General features: G+C 53.0%; 1 protein-coding gene across 1 annotated transcript in view; it reads left to right on the forward strand.

Moving 5' to 3' along the window:
* SHB (SH2 domain containing adaptor protein B) overlaps positions 1-24310 on the forward strand; it is a 135160-nt gene that overhangs the window by 42137 nt on the left and 68713 nt on the right. The window contains 1 exon segment of the mRNA XM_060153195.1: positions 7473-7593. Within this exon segment, the coding sequence (XP_060009178.1) occupies positions 7473-7593 (121 nt within the window).

Genomic DNA, 24310 nt, shown 5'->3' on the forward strand with positions numbered 1-24310 from the left:
GAGAGTTAGTCTATGATGGTCAAAGCCGGGGACAGGGAGAGGGAAGCAGGGACTGCTTGCTTGTATCTCTGCATGGGGCGGGGTGTCCCCATAGCCCTGCGTATGTCACAGCCCAGTTCTGTGGACCCCTCCGAGCCCTGGACGCGGGCGTAGACCGGGAGCACACTGCTGTCTCAGCACGTGGAGGGTAGCCCTGAGGTTCTCTACCTCTTAGCCAGGTGCCCCGACTAGGTGCATCTTACCCAAAGCATAAAAGGGGGAAAAACGGATCATTCACAAACATTTTTCTTTTTGTGGTTGAGAAATGTGACAGCTGTTGTCATGCCTAATTGCAGCCAATTTTCTGTGTGTAATCACTGGGGCCTCAGCTGGGGTTTCTTCTCAGCTGAGAAGAAACCCCAGCTTGTTCTGTCTTCCCGACTAGATGTTCAGCTTCTCGTGGGCAGAGACCCCAGCTTGATCATGGGCTCCCAGGAGGGGCCACCATAGCCTGTTCTTTATCAACTACTGTCACGTCCCCAAATCATGTCATTATTTGCTTTTCACAACATTCATGTGAAGTTGAGAAAGCAGGCAATTTTGCCCCATTTCACAGATGAATTGCTCAAACTCAAAAAGATAAAGCAGGTTGCTCGGAGTTACCCAGTGAGGGTGTAGCAGAGCCAGCTCAGGTCCAGAACTCTCTGTCCCGGCTGTTTCTGCTTGGCTGTGTCCTTTCTGTGGTGCCACCCGCCTTTCTGTGTTTTTGCACAGCCCCAGGCAACTGCTGCGGCCCAGCTGCCGCTGGTCAGCCTTGGGGCTGTGGAAATGCCACCCGCCTCGGTCACAGTGGAGTTCCTGCAAACAGCCACCCACCAAGGCGTTACGTGTTAGCTTTCAGGGATCTCTTGAAGGCTGTGTTCTGCTGTGGGGGCAGCCGAAGCTGCGCTAAGGAACAGAGCACAGACAGGTGGTATCCAGTTGCCTGACCTCGACCCAAAGCAGACGCCCACCTTAGAGCCTCTGCTTGGACACCCAAATGGCTGGCGCTCCAGCGCCCAGGCAGTGTGTCCTTTTATTAGCTGTTAGATGTCCTTCCTGACTCACTGAGTTTGCTTCTGTATAGTTCTCAGTCTATACAGAACATCTGTCCACTGCCTCTTCTCCAGGCAGCCCCCGGTCACTGGGAGCTCTCTTCAGACCCCCAGATCCCTGTTTTCTTAATGCCATCTCTTGGTCGGCATGGCAACAGAGCCTCCATCTTGGGGACATCAGGCCTGCCAGGGCCTGTGTCACAGTGGGTCCCAAAGGAAGACCAGGACTCCAGCCTGCCGGTCCCCTGATGGGGGCAGAAGCATGGAGCCATCTGGCTGCTGCTGCCATCTCATGCCCTGCATGCTGTTTGCTCACCTTCCAGGAGCCTTCCTGACTCCCAGAGCTGGGGAGAGGGCCGGGTTGCCCCTGTTCCAGAGGGCTGTGTGGCTCCTGGGTTTCAAGCTGGCAAGCCAACCCACAGAGTCCCAGGCAGTCCTCTCACGGTGCCCCCCTCCCCCGGCATGGTCAAACGGCAGGCCAGTCACACACCAGCCTGGATTTTCACCCAGGTGTGTTGAATTATGATAGGGTCAGCACCTATCACCTCCCTAAGACAGAGAGAGCACCTCTCCTCTTAGCTGTTCTCTAAAGTGGCTCGAATGCCAGGGAGCTTGGTCATTTTATCTGGGGCTCCTGACCTTTCTGAGATGTGCCCAACACTTTGCAGGCTTATATAAACATGATGGAGGGAGCAACCACTTCGTCAGTTATCAGATTCCCAAAGAGATCCATGACCCCCAAACCATTAAGAAAGCTAACACACAGTCTTAACGGTGAGTTGATAAGGAAATGGTCCAACTGGGACCATGTAGAACATTACCAGGTTTGTTCACATGCAGTTTGCTTTGGAGTAGAGCAGGAAGAAGTCATGGGCTCGGAAAGGACCCAGGACCTCATGGGGTGCCGCCCCTTCACTTTCCAGGGAGAGGAGAGCAGCACAGGGTGGGGGAGACTTGTCTTGCCTCATCCCACAAGTGGCTGAGCTGGGGCAGCCCGATGCTGCCAGTTCCCACAGACAGCAGAGCACAGGTGCCTGTATGGCTTGGAGGGGCACTGCCTGTGGGGCAGTGGGGACAGTGCAGGCCACCCACTCCTGGAAGGTGGCGGCTACTCCGTCTCCTGTCCCTTTTTTTTTTTTTTTAGCAGGTTTGAGTGATTTTTATCAGGGATACCGGTATATTTCAGTAGTGGCTTCTCTCCACGGTCCCACCAGCCTTCCCTGGAGCCAGGTAATCTTCCTGGAGAGTTTGCTGAGAGCCAGCTAGTCTTGTTCTGAAAGGGTCTGTGCTTCCAAAGAGAGAGCCTTGCACATCCTCACGGCCAGGGCAAGCTTTGGCCCGGGCTCCCCTCCTGGGCAGGTCAGGGTCTTGCCTCCCACACTGCTCAAGCGTGTTGCTCAATCCGGGCCAGTCCTCAGGATTGCACAGAGGATGCCATTACTCCTGCGTCTCAGATTCTGGAGATGGACCAAGGCATGCTGGATCGTCTCTTACTCCAGTTAACCCCCAGGGAAGAAAGCAAGAGAGAGCTGCATTGAACACTGACTTCTTGCTTCACTTTAATGAACAAGGCTGAGAAACATCTGGGAAAAGTGGAACTCTAGAGTGGTATCGGGAGGCTTAGCTTTAGATTGGTGGGCGAGGGGGCTGGCTCTAACTTAGCCTTTCCCAAACTTTAATCATAAGAATCACCTGGGTTGCTTATAAAATATACAAGTTATTAGGGCTAGGAATCTGGTTTTTTTTAAACAAGTGTCATTCCTATCTTCAGGCAAGTTTGGGAAGCAGTTTATCTACTGTACCGAAAATAACCTGTGAAGAGGAGTGCTTTGGAAAAGTTTAGTTTTGCTTATAGTACGTTAGTAAGTTTTTCTTGTTTGAAAAAATGTGCTAACATTACATACGAGTCTCCTTTTATTTTCCTTTCATCACCCAACTACCAGTCCTTCCCTCCTCCCAGAGGTGTCAGTTTGAAGTGTCTGTCTCCCCAGACGTTTTTGTTATTAAATAGAGATATAGGTTTTTGTTTAATTTTCATAAATAGGTATCATCTTTTTTTTGGGGGGGTGCCATGCCGCTCGGCCTGTGGGGTCTTAGTTCCTTGACCAGGGGTTGAACCCAGGCCCCCAGAAGTGAAAGCGCTGAGTCCTAACCACTGGACTGCCAGGGAATTCCCAATCATCTTGTATTTACCGTTCTACAGCCTGCTTTCTTCCACCCAAAGCTATGTCTCGGAGCACTATGTATAGAGCTATAGAGCGACTACTTTCTTTTTTTTAACCTGCTACATAATATCCCATAGTGTGAAACTGGCACGGTTTATTTAGCAATCCCCCTATTGATGGGCATAGCAGGTGCTTGCAGTTTCTCCTTATTACTTGCTCCAGTAAGCATCCTTGCCCATGTCTCCCTGTGCACATTTGGGAATAAATACTGAAATGTGAAATTGTTGGGTTAATCCATGTGCATTTTTGGATTTTAGTGGACGCTCCCAAAGTTATCTTTCACAGTGACTCTACCAATTTACCTTTCCACCCAGAGCCTATGGAGAGGAACCAGTTCTCAACGCAGGTGCCACTGTCTCACTAAAGCATATGGGCATGTGGCCAAGTGGAGACACCCACTTTCCACTTCCCTTTGGGGATAAATTGGAAGACTACCTCCTATCATGAAACTAAATCCCCAAGAAAAAACACCCAGGCCTCAGACTGCTGGAAGGGAGGGACCAGTTCCACCCAGCAGTGTATGCAAAGCAGCAAGGAGGCTTGTGGAGCTCCAGTCTGCAGCCCGCTCCCAGAGCCTTGTCAGAGAGGCGTCGGGTGTGCTGGAATTCTAGAATCCTCCGGCCTGCAATGGACCATGTACAAAAATGGGAGGTTGGAACAGGTCTCTCGAGGACACACCCCCAGCTCCCAGTTTCACTGCTTTATGAGCCTATAAAAGTCCTTCAGGGGCACTGGCTAACCTGGGGTCTCCAATTTTGTTTGACAGCAAGAAAAGGCCTGCCTGGGGTTTAGCCATAACCCTGCTTCATTTTTCAGAGATGGGCCGGTATGCCTATCCCAGGAGGCCAAGAAAGCAAAAGAAGGTGTGTTCTATGAGTTAGGTAGCCACACTCTGACAGCCCATCTTTCTGCTGCTCTGCTCCATGGTGGAACGGTGGGACCAGTGGCCTGGGTTCCCCCTCAGCTCTGCACCTGCCCTGTGTAAGGCAAGCAAACCATCTGAAGGGTTCAGTGCCATGTTGGGTCTTTGCCAATCCAAGATCAAAATCAAGGAAGGCTTCTCATGTGCCCAAGTGGCCTGACCTGTGGAGGAGTCCCGGCTGGCTCCCTTTTGCTTGAATTGTTTAATTAGATTTAAGAGACTTGTCCGCTAACTGGGGCATTTTAAAGCAAAGCAAAGCAAAAGCAACCCCCCCCCCCCCCAGGAATCCAAGCCCACTCCTGGGCAAACTCTCACTTCCTTTCTTTTAACTCAGAAAATCAACAGCCTTCACTCAAGCCCCCTGCCTGGCCATCCTGACTTACAGTGTCCCTGGGTCACACTACCCAGTCCTTGCACCTGAGGCCTGTGGCACGTCGCACGGCACTGTGGTTAAACTCCCCACTCAACTCTCCTAACACCTGGTTAAATTTTTACTCCAAAAACCGGGACATGATTTTGTGAAAGGTCAGACAGCTCAGTGATTGTTTGCTGAGTTTCACGTTGCTCAAACCTCAAATTCCCTCCCCTCTACCAACCTCACTTTGAAGTTTGAAAGGAAATTGATTAAATATACATTTTAGGAATCTTCCGATTTGCTTCTTAAACTAACAGAATTCTAAACTTTTTTTTTTTAAACGGAAGGATTTTCAACTGTCAGCAGGTATAACTGGAACCATATGTCAGCAGAGACCAAGAGCTTTTCCTGGTTTTAGGATTTGTAAATTCTTATTGAAACGGAAGTAAGCAGGGCAGGCAGCCGGAGGGCCCCCGTGACAGCCCACGCTCAGATCTCATTTTAATTAGAAAATACAGATAGCGCCTGCTGAACCGAAGGCCTCCCAGAGCTCCCATCCCAGGGCGAACAAAGATTTGGTTTACATCCTGCTAGCCTCTGTGTTTGCAAATCATAGAGCACTTCCGGGAGGAGCTGGAATGTTGATTTCTAGATTACGGAGAGACTGCAGCCCAGCACCCTCCCCAGCTAATCCCCTCAAGTGATTTTGTTTTCTTGGGGAAATATTTGCTCCCTTCTTCATTGCAGAATAGACGGAGGGTGTTCATTCTGAAAAGAGACAGTAAGGAAGGCCGGGATGAGAGAAAAGAGATTAGATGTCATCCACAGCAGGTTCCTCATTTTCTCCTTTAGATTTCAGGCCCCTTGAACTCTGAGACCCAAAACCCTACATGCACTGGATTGGCATCTGAGCTGTTCTGTATGACAGTGGTTCACTTGTCTAATTTTCTCCCTAATGTGTTCTGCAAGTGGTAGAGTAGAAATGTCCTATGAAAGACATGGCGGGCCCTAGCGCTCCCTCTCCCCCATCTTTCCCTGTCTGGTGTCATTTGAGCTCAGTGAGTCTCCAGAAAGGCCACGATTACAGTGTCAGCATCTGGAAGCTCCCCTGCTGGCACTGGAGCCTGACCCATGGCCACAGTGGAGCGGTGGCAGGGGAGCTGCACATGCTCAGACTGCGGGCGCTCCAGCCTTGGGTCTTCCACCGATAAGCCTGCTCTTCTTAGGGGAGCAGTGACTGCTATGTGCTATGCCTCCCGTCGGCCCTCCCGGCCACACGCCAGTGACAGGGCTGCGGGCATCACATTCCCGGCAACTGGAGGTCACTGGCTCCTGCTGCCAGGGTTGCTGCCACAAACTGCCATGACCCGGCAGACAAAGGGGGATTTTCCCTTCCCCTGGGTTTACAGGCCGCTCAAATGCTTTACATTCCAGGAGCTGGGAGAGAGTGGAGGCTCCTGTGGTTTCTAATTAACCCCACAATTTAAATAACAATTCATGAAACCCCAAGGGTTGAGAGAAAAGCTAACCTACCCCCTCCCGAGAAAGGCAGCTGGGTGGCCCTGGCTGGGAGGCTGAGGACTTGCCCTTTGCCAGATGTGTGACCAAAGGGGCAGAAGTCACAGTGAGTTTGTGGTGGAGCAAAGGGTGCATTGAAAGGGAACGGGTTTGGCGGGTTCCTGTCCTTTCCCCTCTGGTGAGAGTGCCTCTCCTGAAGGTTAGGTAGTCAGAAATGGGAGGAGGGCTTCCCCGGTGGCTCAGTGGTTGAGAGTCCGCCTGCCGATGCAGGGGACGCGGGTTCGTGCCCCGTTCCGGGAAGATCCCACATACCGCGGAGCGGCTGGGCCCGTGAGCCATGGCCGCTGAGCCTGCGCGTCCGGAGCCTGTGCTCCGCAGCGGGAGAGGCCACAACAGTGAGAGGCCCGCGTACCGCAAAAAAAAAAAAAAAAAAGAAATGGGAGGAAAAGTTGCTGTGTTTACTCTTAGCCTCCAACTGAGAAGTTTTACCCTTCTCCAGGGAAAATGTGGAACTTTGAAGTGTTCAAAACTCAGATTCTCACACTCTTAGGGGACTCCCCTGCTGTCCCCACTGCCTAGCCCCAGGTGACTGCTCTGTTTGTTGTGGAACTTTGCTGTTTTCTGGAATACAGACAAGAGAGGAGTCCAGGAAGGGCTCTGGGAGGCAGAGGGTCCAGCCAAGGTGCCCGCTCTGGACCTCAGTTTCCCCATCTGTTATGGAAGGGTCTTCTGATGTGTTGCTTCCAAGGCCCTCGCTGGCCTTGGCAGTCTATCCATTCATCCCTGAGCTGCTTTGGTGTTTTCACTGGGCCTGTCTGGGGACTCAGTCATCTCTGCAGAGCGTTGATCTCACCAGATTGTTGCCTGGTTACCCAAGGGATGGTTGTGTTCCAGATTTGGGGAAAATGGAACGCTGGACATAATTATCTCTAGGCAAGCTCTTCTATGCCTCAGCCAGCTCCAGGAGCATGTCAGCATTTCTAGGCTCTCTGCGAGCTCATTTCCAACTTTCCTCTGTTTCCATTCCATTAAATCGAGCAAGTCACATTCCCCGAAGACACCTTCCAAGTTCTTGCCTCTGTGCTTCTGTACTGAGATGCCCTTCTGTCCTCACTTCACTGTGCCCGGAGCAGCCACCCTACATATGCAGGCTCAGGCCCCTCCCTTACGATGGAGCACTGCAGCATGGGCCCCTTGTCACCCCTGCAAGAATCAGAGTTCCCTGAGGGTGGGCACCAGCTCAGATTCCTGCCTCTGCCTCCTACTCCTTGCTCATCTGGCACAGGCTCAGTTTATATTTGTTGGAGAAAGCCTGGCTGTGAACAGAAGTGAAGTAGACAGCCACAGGTGGACTCACACGCTTGCCATCTTCCTTGCAGGTGACCATCGCCGATGACTACTCAGATCCCTTTGATGCCAAGAATGATCTGAAAAGCAAAGCGGGAAAGGGGGAGAGTGCTGGCTACATGGAGCCCTATGAGGCGCAGAGGATCATGACAGGTAAGCAGAGCCCTTGGCACAGAGACTTGCAACTCAGCAGGGAGGCAGACGGGCGCTGTGGTCACCGCCAGCCTCCAGAGGTGAAGGTGTGTACTTTCAAGGTGGTGGTTGGGGGGCAGTGCCGTGTTGAATCTTTACCACAGTTTATCTGTTCGTGTTTCACCGACCTCAGGAAGAAACTGGCAGGGCACAGTGACAGTCCAGATACCAGGGTACCAAGTACAGTTAACCAAGATAGGGACTAAGAAGTACATGGGGAAGTGGGGGGGAAAGTTCTCTTAGAAATTTCAGATTAAAGAAAGATACAGCACTTGAGATGGAAAACTTAGCTTGGAACTTCCTAGCAGCCAGGGCAATAAAAGAAACAGCTGGGTCACCTTGCTTTTATTACTTAGTAGAAGGGGGCAGACTAGATCGTTAGGGACAGAATTATCCCTGGCCCCATACAAGAAAATCTTTATTTTAGGGCTGGAAGCAGCTTAAAGAGCCATGGTCTACGTGGCAGGTTTACAGGAAACACAGAGACTTTCCTCCTTTGGCTGTTTTCCTATTGGCCCTTGATGATAAAACCTGTCAGAACAATGGTGTAGGGCCCAGGAGAATGTGGCCAGGTATGTGGTATCCTGGGGGCCTCTTTTTGCCAGGATGATGCTTGGAGCATCTCTAAAGAATGAGCAGTTATCAGATATCAGCCATCTCAACAGACCCCAGGCATGGGCGGATGGTAGGGAGATCACGGGCAGAGGAGAAGCCCCCCATGAACGTCCTCCTGGCTCAGGAGGATGGTCCAGGCACAGAAGAGCAGCTGTGTGGGTTGGCCCCCTCTGACCCCGCACAGGACAGTGATATGAGCAGAGTCACTACGTGCTGCAGAGCGCGGGCGGGTAGCCCCCCGAATTTTGAGGCCTAGTGAGTTGGTGCCCTGTGTGTCTCAGGATTTGGGATTCAGGTGCCTCCTTCTGTGACTCTATTATTGTTTATTTGTGTTCATGTCTTTGAGCACTTTCTCTTGATTCCTTCTGAATTAGAAGGAAGAAGGGAGGGACTTCCCTGGCGGTCCAGTGGTTAAGACTCTACGCTTCCACTGCAGGGGTCGTGGGTTCGATCCCTGTTCGGGGAACTAAGGTCCAGCATGTGGAACGGCCAAAAAATGAAATAAAAATAAAATAAATATATTTTTTAAAAAAGAAGAAGGAGGAGGAGGAAGGGAAGAAACAGTTACTGAGCACTTAGTACATTCTGGGCCCGCGTTGAACGTTAGCTCTCGGTCTGCGGAGACCCTGTAGGATAATTGCTGAAGAATATGGGTGTGAGTCCAGGCCCTGCTTCCAGGACTCTGCGTCATGCTCTTCCTGCTCATGGAAGGCAATTCTCTGGCCACCAGTGTGGCCTCCAGAACGCCTGGCCACTTTGTGAAGGGCTGAGGCAGGAAGCAATTGACCAGAGGGACTTCGGCCAGCCTGCTGGAGGGCCACCTCTTGTGGCCGTTCCCATCTTTCTAGTCTCTCCTGGCAAAGCGGCCTCCATGGGCGGCAAGAACCCAAGAGCTGAGTATGTGTTTGGGGCCAGGGTCCCAAGGTGGGGAGCAGCCTGTTCTCTTCCAGCAACTCAGGAAAGCAGATCTGCTGGTGGAGTCTTCACCTCAGGCCTGTAGGAACACCCACTCCCGCCATCACGCCCCATCACCTCCACCCACGTGCCAGCACCCCCATCAGGCCCAGAGAAGCAGCCCCGAGCCCAGCTCAGCCCTGAGGGCCAGTGGTGGCAGCCGTGGCCCTGCGCCTCCCTGTAGCTTCCACTAGTCTTGCACTCAGCGGGCCTTGGCCTGGGTTAAAGGAGTGGTGGGTCCAGGAGTAACTTTGGGACACTGGCACATTCAGACATCAGGGCAGCAAAGGATCTTTGAGGTCATCCAAACCCAACAGCCTTATTTTACAGATGGGGAAACTGAGACTAGGAGGGAGAGGGACTTGCCCGAGGACACATAGTAAGTTGGAGGCGGACTGGCCAGCATGGCCTGTGCTCAGCAGAGCAGACTCTGGGGTTGGGTGCTGGAGGAGGTGTAATGTTGAGTTTGATGCCCAGGTATCCGGGCATGAGGAAATGGCAGGAGCTGTTGAGGCTGGAAGCCTCTGCCAGGTCCCAGGCTCCATACTAGGCCCCGTGACATATACACTCTTTAAACCTCACTGTGTCCCTGCAAAGGAGGTGTTGTCTCATTTCACAGGTGAGGGAGACTGTGAACAAGTCACTTCCCTGGGGTCACACCAGCAGAAGGGAGAGACCCAGACCTGCATCTTTGGAACATGGGGGCAGGGGGCTGAAGGGGATGGGTGGGAACATCTGCTGGGAGCCCAGACTTTGGGGAGGGTCCGCCACTGCTCAGTGTCTTTGGAGTGGAGCTGGGCCCCTCCTGGGTGCTGCCATGGACCCCAGCGGTAAGGAGCTGATTAACTGGGTGGAATTCTCCTGTGAGACTTTGACTTTTTAATGAGGCACACCCACGGGGGCCAGGTCCAAGGCAGGGCAGTGTGAGTTTGCTGGAAATCTGGTAGGATCTCAGGCATTCTGTCTCCAAAGAAGCATCCTTCTCTTTGCTGCTCTGTGCTTTCTTCCTACCTTGGAGATTATGCCCAAATTTACCCGTGTTTTTGTTTTTAAGGAAATACGTGATTAAACAGGACGTTTTCTGGGTGTAATGACCTTGCAGCAGCTCTCTTTGACTTGGAATTCTTTGTGTGTAACATCACCATCACCGCAGTGACTGATGGCAAGGATGGGGGCTGGGTTAGCCAGCACCATATAAATGTTCCAGGAAGTAGCTCACTGAGCTGCCACGAAGCTCCCGGGGGAGGGGGAGGTAACAGAGGTTGGTGCTGGGGATGGCAGTGGAGCAGGGGGTGTGGCACAGAACAAGTTATATTCAGCCTTTTAGGGGGACCATTTTTTTTGATGCTGTAACATTTATGTGTATGAGTACACGTAGCTTCTAGTAACGAGGCAGGCCTCTTTGGTACGTAAGACTAATGCTGCCAGGGGAATTCCAGTGGTTAGGACTCCATGCTTTCACTGCCGAGGGCCAGGTTCAATCTAGTTGGGGAACTAAGATCCCACAAGCCTTGTGGCCAAAAAAAAAAAAAAAAAAAACAAAGGAAAAGAATAATGCTGCCAGGAAGAGCATGGCTTCCCTGCCTGAGATGGCGTGCATCTCTGTACTGGTTTGAAAGGAGACCAGACTGGAGTCAAGCAGATCTGGGAAGGCCAGTTGTCACCTAAGTGACCCCTGGGCCTCAGTTTCCCCCTGAGAAGCAGTAGCCTTGGAGTGGGCAGTCAGCAGTACTTCTAGCTGCTTTTGTCTGTGAACTGGCTGTTTGACCTTGCGCAGCACATTCTGTGCCTCTGTTTTTCCCTGTTTAAGGAATGATGGGTCAATAATAACAGCAACAGCAGTGGAGGCCACTGCTAAGGTCTCTTGTACTTGTTTACAGCACTTGGTGTGAATTCTCATTGGATCTTCAGCGTCACTCTTCGAAGTGGAGGTGCCCATTTTACCAATAGACTGAGGCACAGAGAGACTAAGTAATTAGTCCAAGGCAACACAGCCGGGTAGTCAGTTGGGGGGCTGTCTAAGGCCCTGTTTAACTGCTACACAGGACTTCTCTCCAGGGCCCGTCCAGCCCTGGTGCACTCCCTGGAGCTTGGTCTTCAGACTCCCCAGCATGGCCGCCGTGGCCTGTGATTAAGTGGTAAGGTTTTGTCCTCTCTGTCCTTGGCCCCATGCAGCAGGTGGTGGGGAGCCTGTGGGAGGTGTGATTTTGTGAACAGAGAACTCGGCCCAGCCCATTGGCTGTAGCTAGGATGGAGGGCATGGAGAAGCATGCCTGTTTTTCTAGGGGCTCCTCTTACCCCCTTCTCTCTGTCTGCCTTAACTTACCATCTCCCACAGACTCCCCTTTGTGTCAACCACAGGAATTAGGTTCTGGATCCAAAAGGGAGGCTCAGCTCTCCGTGGAACCTCAGAACCCATGTATGCCTGGGCCTCATTTTCTGGCCTCATCACCTCTCTCACCTCAGCAGCAGCTCTGGAGATATTTCCTTAACACCCTAGGGCTCTATGGAACCCAGCTGGAAAGCTAGTGACCCAGTCCAAGCTTTCCTTTTTATAGGTAGGAAAACTGAGACTCAGAAAAGTCATGATCCTTTTGAGATTTTTTTTTTTTAACACACTGATTAAATGTGAAGTTGTCTTGTGAGGCAGTGAGTTGACCATCCCTAGAGGCATCCAGGCAGAGGCAAGACAACCAGCACTGGGAGATGATATGAAGGTAGTTAAGTCTCAGATGTGTGGTTGGTTCAAGCTACCCCTGAGGTCTGTGTCAGTCCTGAGCTCCGAGATGTCATGATTCACTGTGTCCACCCCCATCATTAGACACCCAGGATCAGCCCCACGAAGGGAGCACCTGAGACCACCTCTGAATAGGAGAGGATCTGGTTAGGGCTGGCAGCTTCCTTTCTCAGTGCCAGCCTGACTCATGCCAACTGTGCAGTCCTGGTTCCGCTTTTCGTCTTTCTTGGCCCACCTCTTGAGGTCAGATTCTGGTTTTGGCTTTTTCCATGTGTGAATTGAAGAGGAAGGATCACACCACTTCTTGGTTTCCTTTCTGCTCCCTTGTCTATGTATTTGGTGTCCCCAGGCCAAGCCTCCCACTGAGCCGATAGGTAGGCCACCTCTCTCCAAATCCCTGCTTAGCAGCCCATTCTTTCCTTCTTCCCGGAGACTTGATCCTGGGGCTTGAGGGCCCCTGTTGCACAGAGACCTGCTGATGTGGTGGGAAGGGTGCTGGGCTCCTTTTTTTTTTTTCTTTTTTGGCCGGGCCACACGGCGTGTAGGATCGCAGTTCCCCGACCAGGGATCAAACCTGTACCCCCTGCATTGGAAGCTCGGAGTCTTAACCACTGGACCGCCAGAGAAGTCCAGGGTGCTGGGCTCTGAGTCAGGCTGACTTGGGTGACTGTGTGTGTCAGGATGCGTAGCTGGTTGGGGGCTGCTTTGTAAAATAGGGCACACAACACTGATGTGAGTCTTGGGTGGAGGAACAAACTTTGTCCATGTGCTTGAGATTATTGATATTGGGGGGCAGAGGGCCTGTTTGGTTCTTCACATGGTTTTCTGTGCTGTTGAATTCTCTGGCCAGTCCCTGTAGGGGCCCCTGCCCACTTGGAGGTGGGTGGCAGGACACTGGAGCAGGTGGTTCCCCTGCCCCTCTGTGGTACCCTTGGTACCCTGGAGCCCTTGCTAAGCCCTGTTATGTTGGAATCTGGACCGTGTAACCTGGGCAAATAGTGCCCCTGCCTTTAGCAATAATATCCATGAAGCAGGGAGACAGGCATGGACCTGGGTGTCTGGTTGGTGCACAGAGGTGAGCAGGTGAATCTCCAGGAGTTCAGAGGAGAGACCACAGCTTCTAGTTTGGGCCATCCAAGTGGGGTGGGAGGTGGGAGTGGTGGGGATGAGAGCTGGGCCTGGCAACCAGGCAGAGGGAAGAGCTTGGGCAAAGGCATGGAGGTGTGGGAATTCTCTGCTGGAGAGGAGTGGAAGGAGATGAGGCTTTTGATAGGATCCTGATAGGAAAAGCACATGGGGCAAGAGCTTATAAAGTCGGATTGTATCATGAGGCCCTAGTTAGCCTAAAGGTACAGAATATTTCTCACCTGGGATCCTTCTTCCCCAGGCCTTCAGCCCCAGAATTCTCAGAGGTACCCAAGGTGGTGCTGGTGACAAGGACTGTGGTAGTTTGTTTTTTCAGAGGGCTTTCCTCTCTGCCAGGCAGTGCTCCAAACACTTTCCACGATTAGCTCATTTAATCCTCCCAAGGAGCCTGTGAGGTATAGGTACTACTATCATCCCCATTTTATAGATGAGAATACTGAGTCTCAGAAAGGTTAAGTAAGCAGTAAAACCAGGAAAAGCAGCCCCTTCTGGAGCCCTTGCCTTCAGCTGAAACACTATCACATCCGTCCTGGACTCCCAGAGGGTCTGCAGAAATAACTGGGAATTTTACAGTTACTTAGGCCTCATTTTTAGGTGCGACTCTCACCCCCCTGCCCCCTCCCTGTCCTATATAAAATTGTTCAAAGTGTCATCTCACAGGATGAATCATATAAGTATTAATTGAAAGCATTTTCATATAATTTTTAATATGTAAGCAATTATGCATTAAAAAGTCCTTAGCATGTTTTTATTATTAAATCAACTTTATAGCACAATAAGAGGAAATTAAAAGAAGGCCATTTCACACACAGCCCCACTGCCCTGGCGTGGCTGTTTTCCTTGCTTAAGACTTGCCTTCTGCCCTCTTAAGCTCCATGTGCTTATAGGCACGCTCCAGGTAAAGCCAGTCACCTATTTTTAAGGCAGGGGGTGGAGGCGTCCTTTTGTATCTTCTCTTCCTCTGGCATGGCCTATTCTAGCAGCAACATACTTTCCTTCCAAGAGAATGGTGGTTGTGTACCACGTTCAAGTCTCTGTATTCCAGTGGTGGCCTGTTTCAGGAGGAAGGAAGCAGGAAATGTGGATTCTAGCCCTGGCTCTGCCCTGGTCTGCTGTGTGACCTGAGGCAGGTTGCTTCCCCTCTCTGGGCCTCAGCTCCCTCATCTGAAAAATCAGATTCTGCCTTCTTTCCTGGGCTCCATGAGGATCTTTATAAGCACTTAGGTTCCCCGCTTCTGTGGTCACATTGGGCTTCTCCAGCTGTCCTGGTCAGGACTGCACCTTCCCCCACCCCACCCACACCCACTTCCACTTGGCACCAGCCCAGGTCTTGCCAGGCTGTGAGGAAGAGCTGGCTCTGGCACCATCCCAGGAGCGTGCATGCTGCCCTCTGCTCTCAGGGCAGACAGGGCTGGGACCTGCAGGTCTGCACCCTCTGAACAGCCAGCATCCAGAGGCCTTTCCTGGAGCTGCTATTCTTGAATCCCAGAATAAAAGCCCCAAAGACCCGCAAATGCTTCTCAGAGAGGGGGCCCTCTTGAGTCCTGACTGGCCATTAGAGAGGTCACCTCCAGCCACCCTACCTGAGATTTCTGCCTTCCTCGCATGTTGACTGTCATCTCTGCCCTCCTGGCTCAAGGCAGCATTGTTGTTGTTTTTTTTAATTGAAGTATAGTTGATTTACAACGTGTTAATTTCCGCTGTACAGTAAAGTGATTCAGTTATACATATATATACATTCTTTTTAAAATATTCCTTTCCATTATGATTTATCACAAGATATTGAATATAATTCCCTGTGCTATACAGTAGGACCTTGTTGTTTATCCATTCTATATATAATAGTTTGAGGCAGCACTGTTTTCCTGTCCTTTTGGTGGTGGGAAAGTAGAGGGCCTTTCTGTCTGGGCCCTGAGCCCAGGCCCTTCCAGCTCCACAGTGCCGGTGGACTCTGCTCCCAGAATGTCCATGCACTCGCCTCTCTTCCTCACCTGGCTGGCTCTGCCGCCCTGCTACCCGAACAGTCTCCGCACCCTTCATTCCCCTCCCCCTCTGCAGGCCCCGTGCTCCTCCCTGGCCTGCCTGCTCTCCAAGTCGCCTCAGGCTTCAGCCTGTCCCGGGGGTCACAGCTCTCCGCCGGCTGGGGGATGTCAGGCTGGAGCTGTCCCTGAAGAGCAGTCTTTCTGTCTTGCATCCTCTTTCCACTTGAGGCCCAGAGAGGGGTACAAGCTGGCCAGAGTCACACAGCAGCAAGCCACAGAGCAGGTCTCCTGACTTCTAACATAGGGCTCCTGGTCTGGTTTTGAAATGTTTGGAAACCTGCCCTTGCCCACTCCTGCCTGACAGATAGAAGGCTCGGTCATGGACTGTGCATAGGTCCCTGGCTGGTCTATCATTTACCAGAATGACTTACCTACTGGACAGGAAGGAGATAATCAAGTATAAATAGATTTTGTATTAGTCACCCGATGACTTTCCTGTTCTTGAGAAAGCACAGCTCACACACACGCCCAGCGGTGCTTTACCTGCTGAGCTCCAGGCCCAGGGAGGCCCAGTGGGGAGGGGAGCTGCAGAGGAAGACAGCAGGAAGCCCAGGTTCCCATGGTGACCAGTGAGCCCACACTGGCAGTTGCTTCCTATTCTCTCACCCCACATGCCCCTTGCCCTTTTGACCCTTGACACTGAGCTTGTTCAGCTTTTCAGGAAAGTTGCGACAGGACTGGGACAGGCCACGGAAAGCTGACAGTCATTGACAGCATTCCTGCTGTGTGCGAGACCTCGGTCCCTGCCCTCCAGGTGCCCCCTGGCGCATAGGGAAGGTTGACAAGGACCCAGACAAACACGGATGTCTGTAGTAGAAAACAGCCCAGGCAGAGTGATACCAGAAAGAGAACAGAGGAAGGGGTGCCAGGGGTCCTGAAGACCAGCATGGGCTGTGCAGATAGCGGGTATTGAGCAGAGCCACACTTGACGTCTTGACCCAAAGTGGCCTTCCCATCAAGGCCTTCCCTGGCCACTTAACTTCCATTTCAACCCATCCCCAACGCTTCTCACCCCCCTTCTCTGCTTGGTTTTGTTCCTTAACTCTGCTCACTATTTATCATACTATATATTTTACTCACACTTTATCTGTTTATAGTCTGTCTGCCACTAAGGTGTGGGTTTCACAGGGGCAGAAATGTCTGCTTTGTTCCTGCTGTAGCCTCAGTAGCTAAAGTAGTATGTGGCACAAAGTAGGGGCTCAGTAAACAGTTGTTAAATTCATGAGGCTGTTAATTAATTCCAGGGACCCGGGGCTGGTAGACAGATTTGCTGGGGCCCCCTCGGGAGCCCAGAGACATGCCATCCTCCTCTGAAAAATGCCAGATCTGGAAAGTCTGAGTTTAACCAGTTGCTAAATGGGCGGAAAGGTAGAGCAGGAGCTGGCTTGTTCTCTGGGTGGGAGTTAGGTGGGAGTCGGGCAGGAGACCTTTGGTGCCTTGCTCCGTCTTGGAGATCGGTTCTGTCTCCATGCTGGTGGGCTACCTGAGGTCTCTGGTTGTGCCTGCTCTCTCTGTTCCCTCCCTGGCCGAGAGCTTCTTGAAGGAGAGGACTGGGTCTTACCCATCCTCATGTCTCCTCTGGGCCCAGTACATATTTACTAGTTGAATGAATGAGCCCAGGAATACAAGTCTATGTGGAGAATAAATAAACGAAAAGGAAGCAAACAGTAAACAACTACCTGCTATGAGCAACTTTTTCCATTTGCCAAGACACAGTTGTCTGAAGTCACAGGGCCTTAGTCAGGGAGCAAAGTGTGACGCGTATGTCCATTGGATGGGTGTTTGCAAGAGTCCACTGTGTGTTGGCCCCGTTCTGTGCTCTAGGGGTTGAGCAGTGAACAAAGCAGAGTCCTTGTTCTTGTGAAGCTTTCGCCGTGGGTACAGGATCAAAGGGGAGTGTTACGTAACTGTGATTCCCGTAAACTCATTTCTGGGAACTCTGCTACTGAGAGGTCTGTATCCCAGACACTCTGCAGCCTCTGGTCACTTCAGCTCAAGGGCTTTCTCAAAGTCAAGGGCAGATTGGAGGCTTGTCCCCAGAGCCCTGACCACCTTCAGGAGGGCAGGATGGTCTCAGTGCTGTCTTCGGGGTTTGAGGGGGCACAGCTTTGGCCCAGTGGCTGCCTGCCATGTTCCCCTCTCGGCCTCAGTGCAGGAGCACAGACTCTGGGGGTTGTCATGGATTTTCCCAGAGGAGCAAGCACCATCCTGGGCGCTGGCACCAGCCTCACGGGGGTGAGGGCCCAGACCCCAGGAACGCAGCCCCTAACTCCTCTCTCTCTCCTGACAGCTGTGAGAGAAACGGGCATCCTCCCAAAGGTGGAAATGAAGGAACGGGAATGTGAAATAGAGGAGCTCACCTCCCCATCCCTGTCTCTTGCCCTTTAGAATTCCAGAGAGACATTAAAAGATCTGAAGGCACAGAAACTGATGGAAATGCCTGTCCAAAAGTAGACTCAGGTCAATTGGCAGCAAAGTTTCTGGCATCCTCTGCCCACCCACCAGCGCGCCTCGTGTGTGGGCAGAGCGTGGAGGCTGCGGGGGACGCCACCCATCCTGAGCAGGTTAGGAAGTTGTTTAGGACGTTGTGCCGCCTGGGTGCGTAGGATGGACTAGAGCAGAGAGAAGCAAGAGGCAGCGAGACTGGTTCTGTGGTTCTGTGGCTACGACAGTCATCCGGGCCAGGGGACTGAGGCCGGAGCCAGGGCCGTGGCTGAGGGGTGCTGCAGGTGGGAGCAGGTGGGTAGGGCAGAAGAGCTTGCCAGCCTTGGGGTGCAGTTGGTGAGAGGGAGGGAGGAGCTGGGACCCTGGTGAGTGGGAGGTTGAGAGTGTCAGTTACCCGATGGGGACTGTCCTATCCAAGAAGGGGAGGAAGGTTCTTGTGGGGGGATTGAGTGGGTTCGGATGTGGCACCATTGCATTCATGTGTTCAGAGAAGGGCCCCAGGGGAGAGGAGCTGGTTTGCAGGGGCTGCCCAAGCAGACTGCCCGCCATAGTTTCTGCCCCACCAGAAGCCTGAAGAGGGAGATTTAGTGATTTGCCCCACACCCTATTATTTGACCAATTAATTAGTACCCTCCTCTAACTAGCACTCAGCTTGGCTTTCTGGAAGTTTGTAGCTATGACAGAGGGCTGTATTTAAAGGGCCCTTTTGTAGATTATGCCGGGAATCTCCCTAAGGCTCTGGGAGGAAGCAGTGTCATTATTTCCATTTTGCAGATGAGAAAGCTGAGTCATGGAGGCTAACTGGAACTGTGCCGAATTCCAGGCCCCCTCTCCCTGCAGGGTCAGTGCCTGGCCGCGCGAGAGAAGGTGCTGGGTAACAGTGGGTTCGCGTTTTTTTGATGAAGGCTTTCTGTCTAAGGGGTAACAGGTGCCTGAGGTCCAGTCCTCCTCTTCTTCCTCCTCCTGGCTAGTGCTGCCTTTCAACTCTTTCACCTGGCTTAGTCTGTGTTTTGGGGGGTTTTTTGTTTGTTTTTTTTTTTTTGCGGTACGAAGGCCTCTCACTGTTGTGGCCTCTCCTGTTGCGGAGCACAGGCTCCGGATGCGCAGGCTCAGCGGCCATGGCTCACGGGCCCAGCCACTCCATGGCATGTGGGATCTTCCCGGACCGGGGCACGAACCCGTGTCCCCTGCATCGGCAGGCGGACTCTCAATCACTGCGCCACCAGGGAAGCCCAGTCTGTGTGTTTTAATGTGGTATTCTGCCTCCTTTTTGGTCCTTTTCCAAAACTGGCAGTGTGACCATCATAAATAAACAAAATGCCTTTTTGCTCTCCCTTCTAGAATGCAGGTTTCTAATTGTACCTGGCAACCAAAAAAGTGATGCACTGGAGAAGGGGTCACCTTCTGGGGCCCGAGCCTTCCTGTGGGTCCTCCCTGGTCTGGTTCCGCAGTAGCTCTTTGTGCAATCTCACTGGTACAGCGCTTACCACATTGCTTTGTAATTTATCTGCTGGGTTGGGGCCCCCCTGGAGGACAGGGACCACAGGGCTTGGAACTCTTGCCCTCAGACTGTCGGCACCCGGTGCTTGAGATATTGGCCCAGAACTTTCCGGTAAAGAATGTCCCCAGGTCAGAATGTGCTGGTTTTGGTGGAGTGTTGTGAAATGATTGGTAAACTCTTCCCCCAAGGTTAGAGCTTTCAGGTCTCGAGTTGAGTCACGAGTCCCCAGTCGGCTCACCCCTCCACCCTGGCCAGCGGGTCCCCCTCTCCCTCTCGCTGATCCTGGGCTCAGCTTACTGCCTGTGCCTCTGTAGGTTCACTCCTATCACCAGGCCTCAGGTCTCCATGCAGGGACTGGCATGTACACTCGTGTCGCTATGAGCCCCAACCACAGAGCGCTCCAGATTGGGCGTCCTTTCAAGTCTGCGCTGTCCTTGTCACCCTCCCTTGGCCCTTGGTGTCACCAGCTGCCCCTCCCCCCCGCCAGCCGGGTGCCCAAGTGTCTGAGCCCTCGTCTCCCTCACATGACCAGCCTTCCTCATGCCTTTCCTCAGCACCAGCATCCCGCCTGCCGAAGCTGGGACACCTCTGGCCTGACCCAGCTGATCTTCCCAGCCAGCAGGCCCGGCACAGTGCCAGGTAGGGGAGAGTCTGCTCCTGTCCGTCTCTTCTTCACTGGGTTCCAACTCGGTGCCTTTGCTCACGCTCTTCCTTCCCTTCCAGCCCCAGCTCAGGGTCGCCTTCCCTCGAAGCCCTTCCATCCCCACCAACCAGCCTCTTTCAAAGTCAGCATCCAGTCAGGAACCCTGCCCTGCAGAGCTCCCTGTTTCCATTTTACTGGTGAGGAAGCTGAAGCAACTGCCAGGGGCCATGAAGAGGATTTCTGGCATCCTGGGAACTGTGTTCCCAAGGCCAGGCAGGGGCAGGTCAGGTGGTCAGTGGGGTAGGGGAAGGACCCTGGGCTGAGGATGGTGGAGACAGGGACAGCAGCTGTAGGGTCAGACTGGATGGATCGATGGGCACCAGCTCCCACCCTCCTCAGGGACAAAAAGCAGAAACCTGAAGGGGGGCGGGTGTCACTCCAGCAGCAACTTCACAACTCAGCAGAACTGCAAACAGCCAGTGGGCGACAGCGCCCCTCTGCCCACTCCACCCCCACCTTCCTTGGCCTCTTCTAGGGCCTTATTCCCATTCGCTAGCTCAGAGCTGCTTCCTTGGAGTCTGCGAGGGAAAGAGTTAATGCTGGGCCCTGCTTCTCCTGGGGTGGCTGGAGTGTGGGGAGTGTGGTGCCAGAGCAGGTAAGATAGAGGAGGGGCAGCCCCGCCCTTCCAGGTGAAGCTGAGGAGGGGGCTCTGTCCAGCATCTGTTGAGCCCCAGTCGGGCTGGGCGTTTGGAGCACACCTGGGCCTGCCCCCTGGAAGGCCATTCCAGTGGGAGGTGGCACGTGCTGTGGACCTGCTTCAGTGGTTGAGGAGGTGTGGGCATAGAAGTGAGTACCTGGGGGCTGTGGGAGAGGGCACAGACTGGTCTGCTTGGGTTGGTGGGGCGTGGGTTAGAACAGACTCCTCCACCTGGTGACTGGGCTGGGAAGGGTGGTGGGAGCAGAGGCGGTGAGGGGCGAGGCCCAGCCCCATGTGCCAGGGAGGCCTGGGAGGAGCTGCAGGACTGTCCCGACAGACCCCAAGGAGGCCCCAGTGTTTTGCTGAGGAGGCCTCAGAATTGTGAAAAGCACCCACCCAGGGCAGTCACCTAGGCTGCTGGCTCGCCCACCTCTGCTCAGTCCTCCTCACCCCACCCCCAGCTCAGCCTAGGCTTTCATGCAAAGGAACCTTGTTGAATTGAGCCTCAGAGAAAATCCGGCAATGTTTTCATTATTTTGATAATTCACACCCAGAAAGTAGGAGGTAGGGTTTGTTTGTTATTAATACACTCAGCCCGTTTGACCCCTAGACTTGAAACTAATTTTCATCTGGACCAAGATGTGCTGTAAATCCCAAGGATCCCAGTGCTAATGAAAAGCTCCAGGTGGCCCTTTGGGCCCCTGCCCCACGCCCTGCCTCAGTCCTGAACATTCGCAGGAGAAGGGCGGAATCTCCTGGGCTGAGACCGAGGAATCGCCTTTGGTTTCATGAAACCCTCAGGCTTCACAGCTTCCCAGGGATTTGGTGCCCAGTCCTGGAGTCCGCAGGAAGTAGTGCTTCATCTGAAATCTGCCGTCAGTTTTTAGCTGCTTTTGACCTGAACTGTGTGTGGTGCTGTTTGAAAAACTTGAACTCGGGTGTTAAAACCTTTCCCCTCTCTGGAAATCATAGTTCCTAGAGTGAGGGTTTTAGAGCTGTGCTAGACTTAGGGACTGTCTGGTCCTCCCTCGTTTTACAGGTGAAGAAACAGAAAGCCTTCGGGGTGGGGTAGGGCTGCCACTGAGTGGTGGATAGATGAGGTCCCAGTCCAGGGTTCCTTCCAGTCCCCACAGTGTTGTTTGGTAAGTGATCCAAGGCCTCGTGAAGCCGGTGTCCCCTTGTTTCTGGGGAGTTCCTTACCATAAATGACCCATCTTCCCTCCTTCGTGCATCCCCTCAGCCTTTGCAGTGGCCGGCACCCGTGGGAGGTGTTGCCTCTGTCCAGTCTTGGGGGAGAATGAAACTTCTCGCCCCCCACCCCTGCCTTCCTCTGCTGGAGCCCCATCTAAGTCAGTCCTTCACTCTGCCTCTGGGGCCGCGTCTGCAGGCAGTGATGTCTCTTCCTTCTCTGGGACTCAAGAGTCTACAAGGAAAACATCTTTGTTTCAGGAAATCTGTGGGTCTTTGGAATATTTCTAATTAATATTGTCAGATTAGTTGGCCTTTCTCTCATTTTCTTCCAGGACCTTGGCTATCAGTTATACACATGGAGTGATTGCCGTAAAAGTTTACATTTACTTTTCCTTTTACTGATTATAAAGTGCTTTTTTAGACATTATCTCATTTCGTCTTCAGAATGACCCTGGAGGCAGCCCAGTTATTCTCGTTGTTGAGACAGAGAAACTGCAAACTAGGGAGTAGAGGCAGCCCGCACAGAGTCACCCAGCAGCAGGGCCAGCACGTGCGCTCAAGTCTCAGGGTGCCAGGTCCCGTGTTCACCTGCTGTATCACATCAGGCCCTGTCCCTGCCCCTTTCCTTCATTGACTGGAGCCTGTGCTCTGAGCTACATCCTACGGGACAGGTCATGGGAGTTAAAGACAGTCACAGCCACTCCTGCCCTTCAGAGCTCACCTCTTATCTACAGAGGCCTCAGCGGGGAAGTGTGGGTGACCTGCTGTGTGCGCAAGTCAGCATTCAGACTCGTTGACGGACGCTGGGGGAGAGAGCTCTGCGTGCCGGCGAGCGCGTGGCCTCCAGGGGCACCAACCTGGGTTCCCTCTGGAGCCAGCCGGCCCTCCTTCCCGCTCTCACGTCAGGGGCTGCCTGTCAGCCCCGTGTCCCCCGGCCACACCCGGTCTCATCCTGCAGTGAGGCGGGACTGCAGAGGACCCAGCTCTCCTGGATGAGGCTTCCAGGTCAAACCGTCCAAAGGGCTGGGCCTACGGGAGCCACCCAAAGCTAAAGGACAGGGCTGCCCAGGGCCTCCCCATCCACAGAGAGCCCGTGTGTTTTCACACACAGGGTGAGGGGAGGCACAGTCGTGTCTGGAAAGAGCCCTGGGTTTGACGCTAGACGCGGAGCTATAATTATCATCTTTTATTACACGACAGTGCCTCTGCCAGGGAGACGTGCTGGCCGATTATCTCCTCTCCTGACAAGGGTGGTTCCATCTCCCTTTATAAGTACTGACATAAACAGCACACATGCACTTGAGATTTCAAAATTATGAAAGGCCCATTCAGAGTCACCTACCAAGGACCCCTGGCTTCTTTTCCCAGAGAAAGGGGCCAGCCAGGTGGAAGCCATACAAGTGCTTTCTTGCTGGCTGCTGAAAAAGAATGCCCGCTTACCTCTGCGTGGCCTTGATCTTCAACACTAGAAGAAAAGAACACACCTTTTTCCCGATGCTTAAAAAAAGAATAGTAGAAAACCACGTAACAATAGCCGTTGTGTTTGTGTTGATGTCCTGAACACATCCATGCTCCTCGATTCTCAACCACCCTGGGGAGGTAGACAGGGCACATGGTGTTATCCCCATTATGTAGCTGGGGAGATGAAGGCTCAGAGAGGTTAAGGCACTTTCCTGAAATCACACAAGAAACCAGGACTGGAGCCCAATACCTGACCATAAGCCGGGCTTCCACACACACAGGGCAGTTTCTATGGTTCATTTTGGGAGCTTCCTCAACCCCTGATGCTCTGGGGCTCCGTGTTGCAGGCAAAGCCATTCTGGCCCAGGGTATCTTGCACATTATAGAGCTCTGATGAGGGGAGCCCCCAGAGACTTTGGAGGGCAAATCATGCTAGAGTCCCCAGGTGGACAGATTAGCCCCGCGTTGCAGACGGAATCCTGCCTGGCCTCAGAGCAGGTCCACCAGGGCAGGAGCACTCAGTGCAGGAGACGTGGAGGCTCCGTGGAACACCTGCGCAACTCTCTGCCCCCGGCCCTGTTCTCTGGGCAGCCAAGAGGCCCCTCACCCCAGCCCGTCTGTAAAACATGAGGAATGTCAGTCCAGCACCCTGCCCACCACCCTGGGTCAGGGTGAGGGGCAAGCTGCCCTGAAGATGTGAGTTCAGGGCCTTCCAACGTCAGTTTGTGTCATAGTCACATGGGGAGGCGAGGGCTGGTGGGTGTGCCGTGTTGCAAATGCAGATTCCTAGGCCGTGCTCCTTATAGGCTCACTGGGGCCCAGGAATCTGCATTTTAATAGCTGGCTCCATGACTCTGGGACAGATGGTCCCATGGTTTGAGAGGCCCTGCTTTAGCCTGGGGTCTCCTTCAATGCCTGGCCCTCTGGTCTGGTCTGCCAGCAACATCGCACTCCCTGACTTCTTGCCTCACTCTCTTTCTACCTCCACTGCAGGGGCGTGGACATCCATTCTGGTGTCTCCTTGACATCCCTCTCCGCAAATCCTGAGCACCGGGGTCTGCAGAGAGGAGCAGAAACCCCTGCTCTGGGAGTGGGCAGTGTCGGGGGCCCAGTCTTGCAAGCTTATCTTGTTAGCTTCACAGCTGTGATCTTATAGTGAGAATCTTGTAAATCTTTGAGTGGCCAGATAGAATAAGGCCAGGGTGGAGGGTGTGTTATGGTTTGGGGGAGGAATCGTGAACTGAAG

This window comes from Lagenorhynchus albirostris, chromosome 7, assembly GCF_949774975.1.
Source record: "Lagenorhynchus albirostris chromosome 7, mLagAlb1.1, whole genome shotgun sequence".
NCBI classification, from domain to species: Eukaryota; Metazoa; Chordata; class Mammalia; order Artiodactyla; family Delphinidae; genus Lagenorhynchus; species Lagenorhynchus albirostris.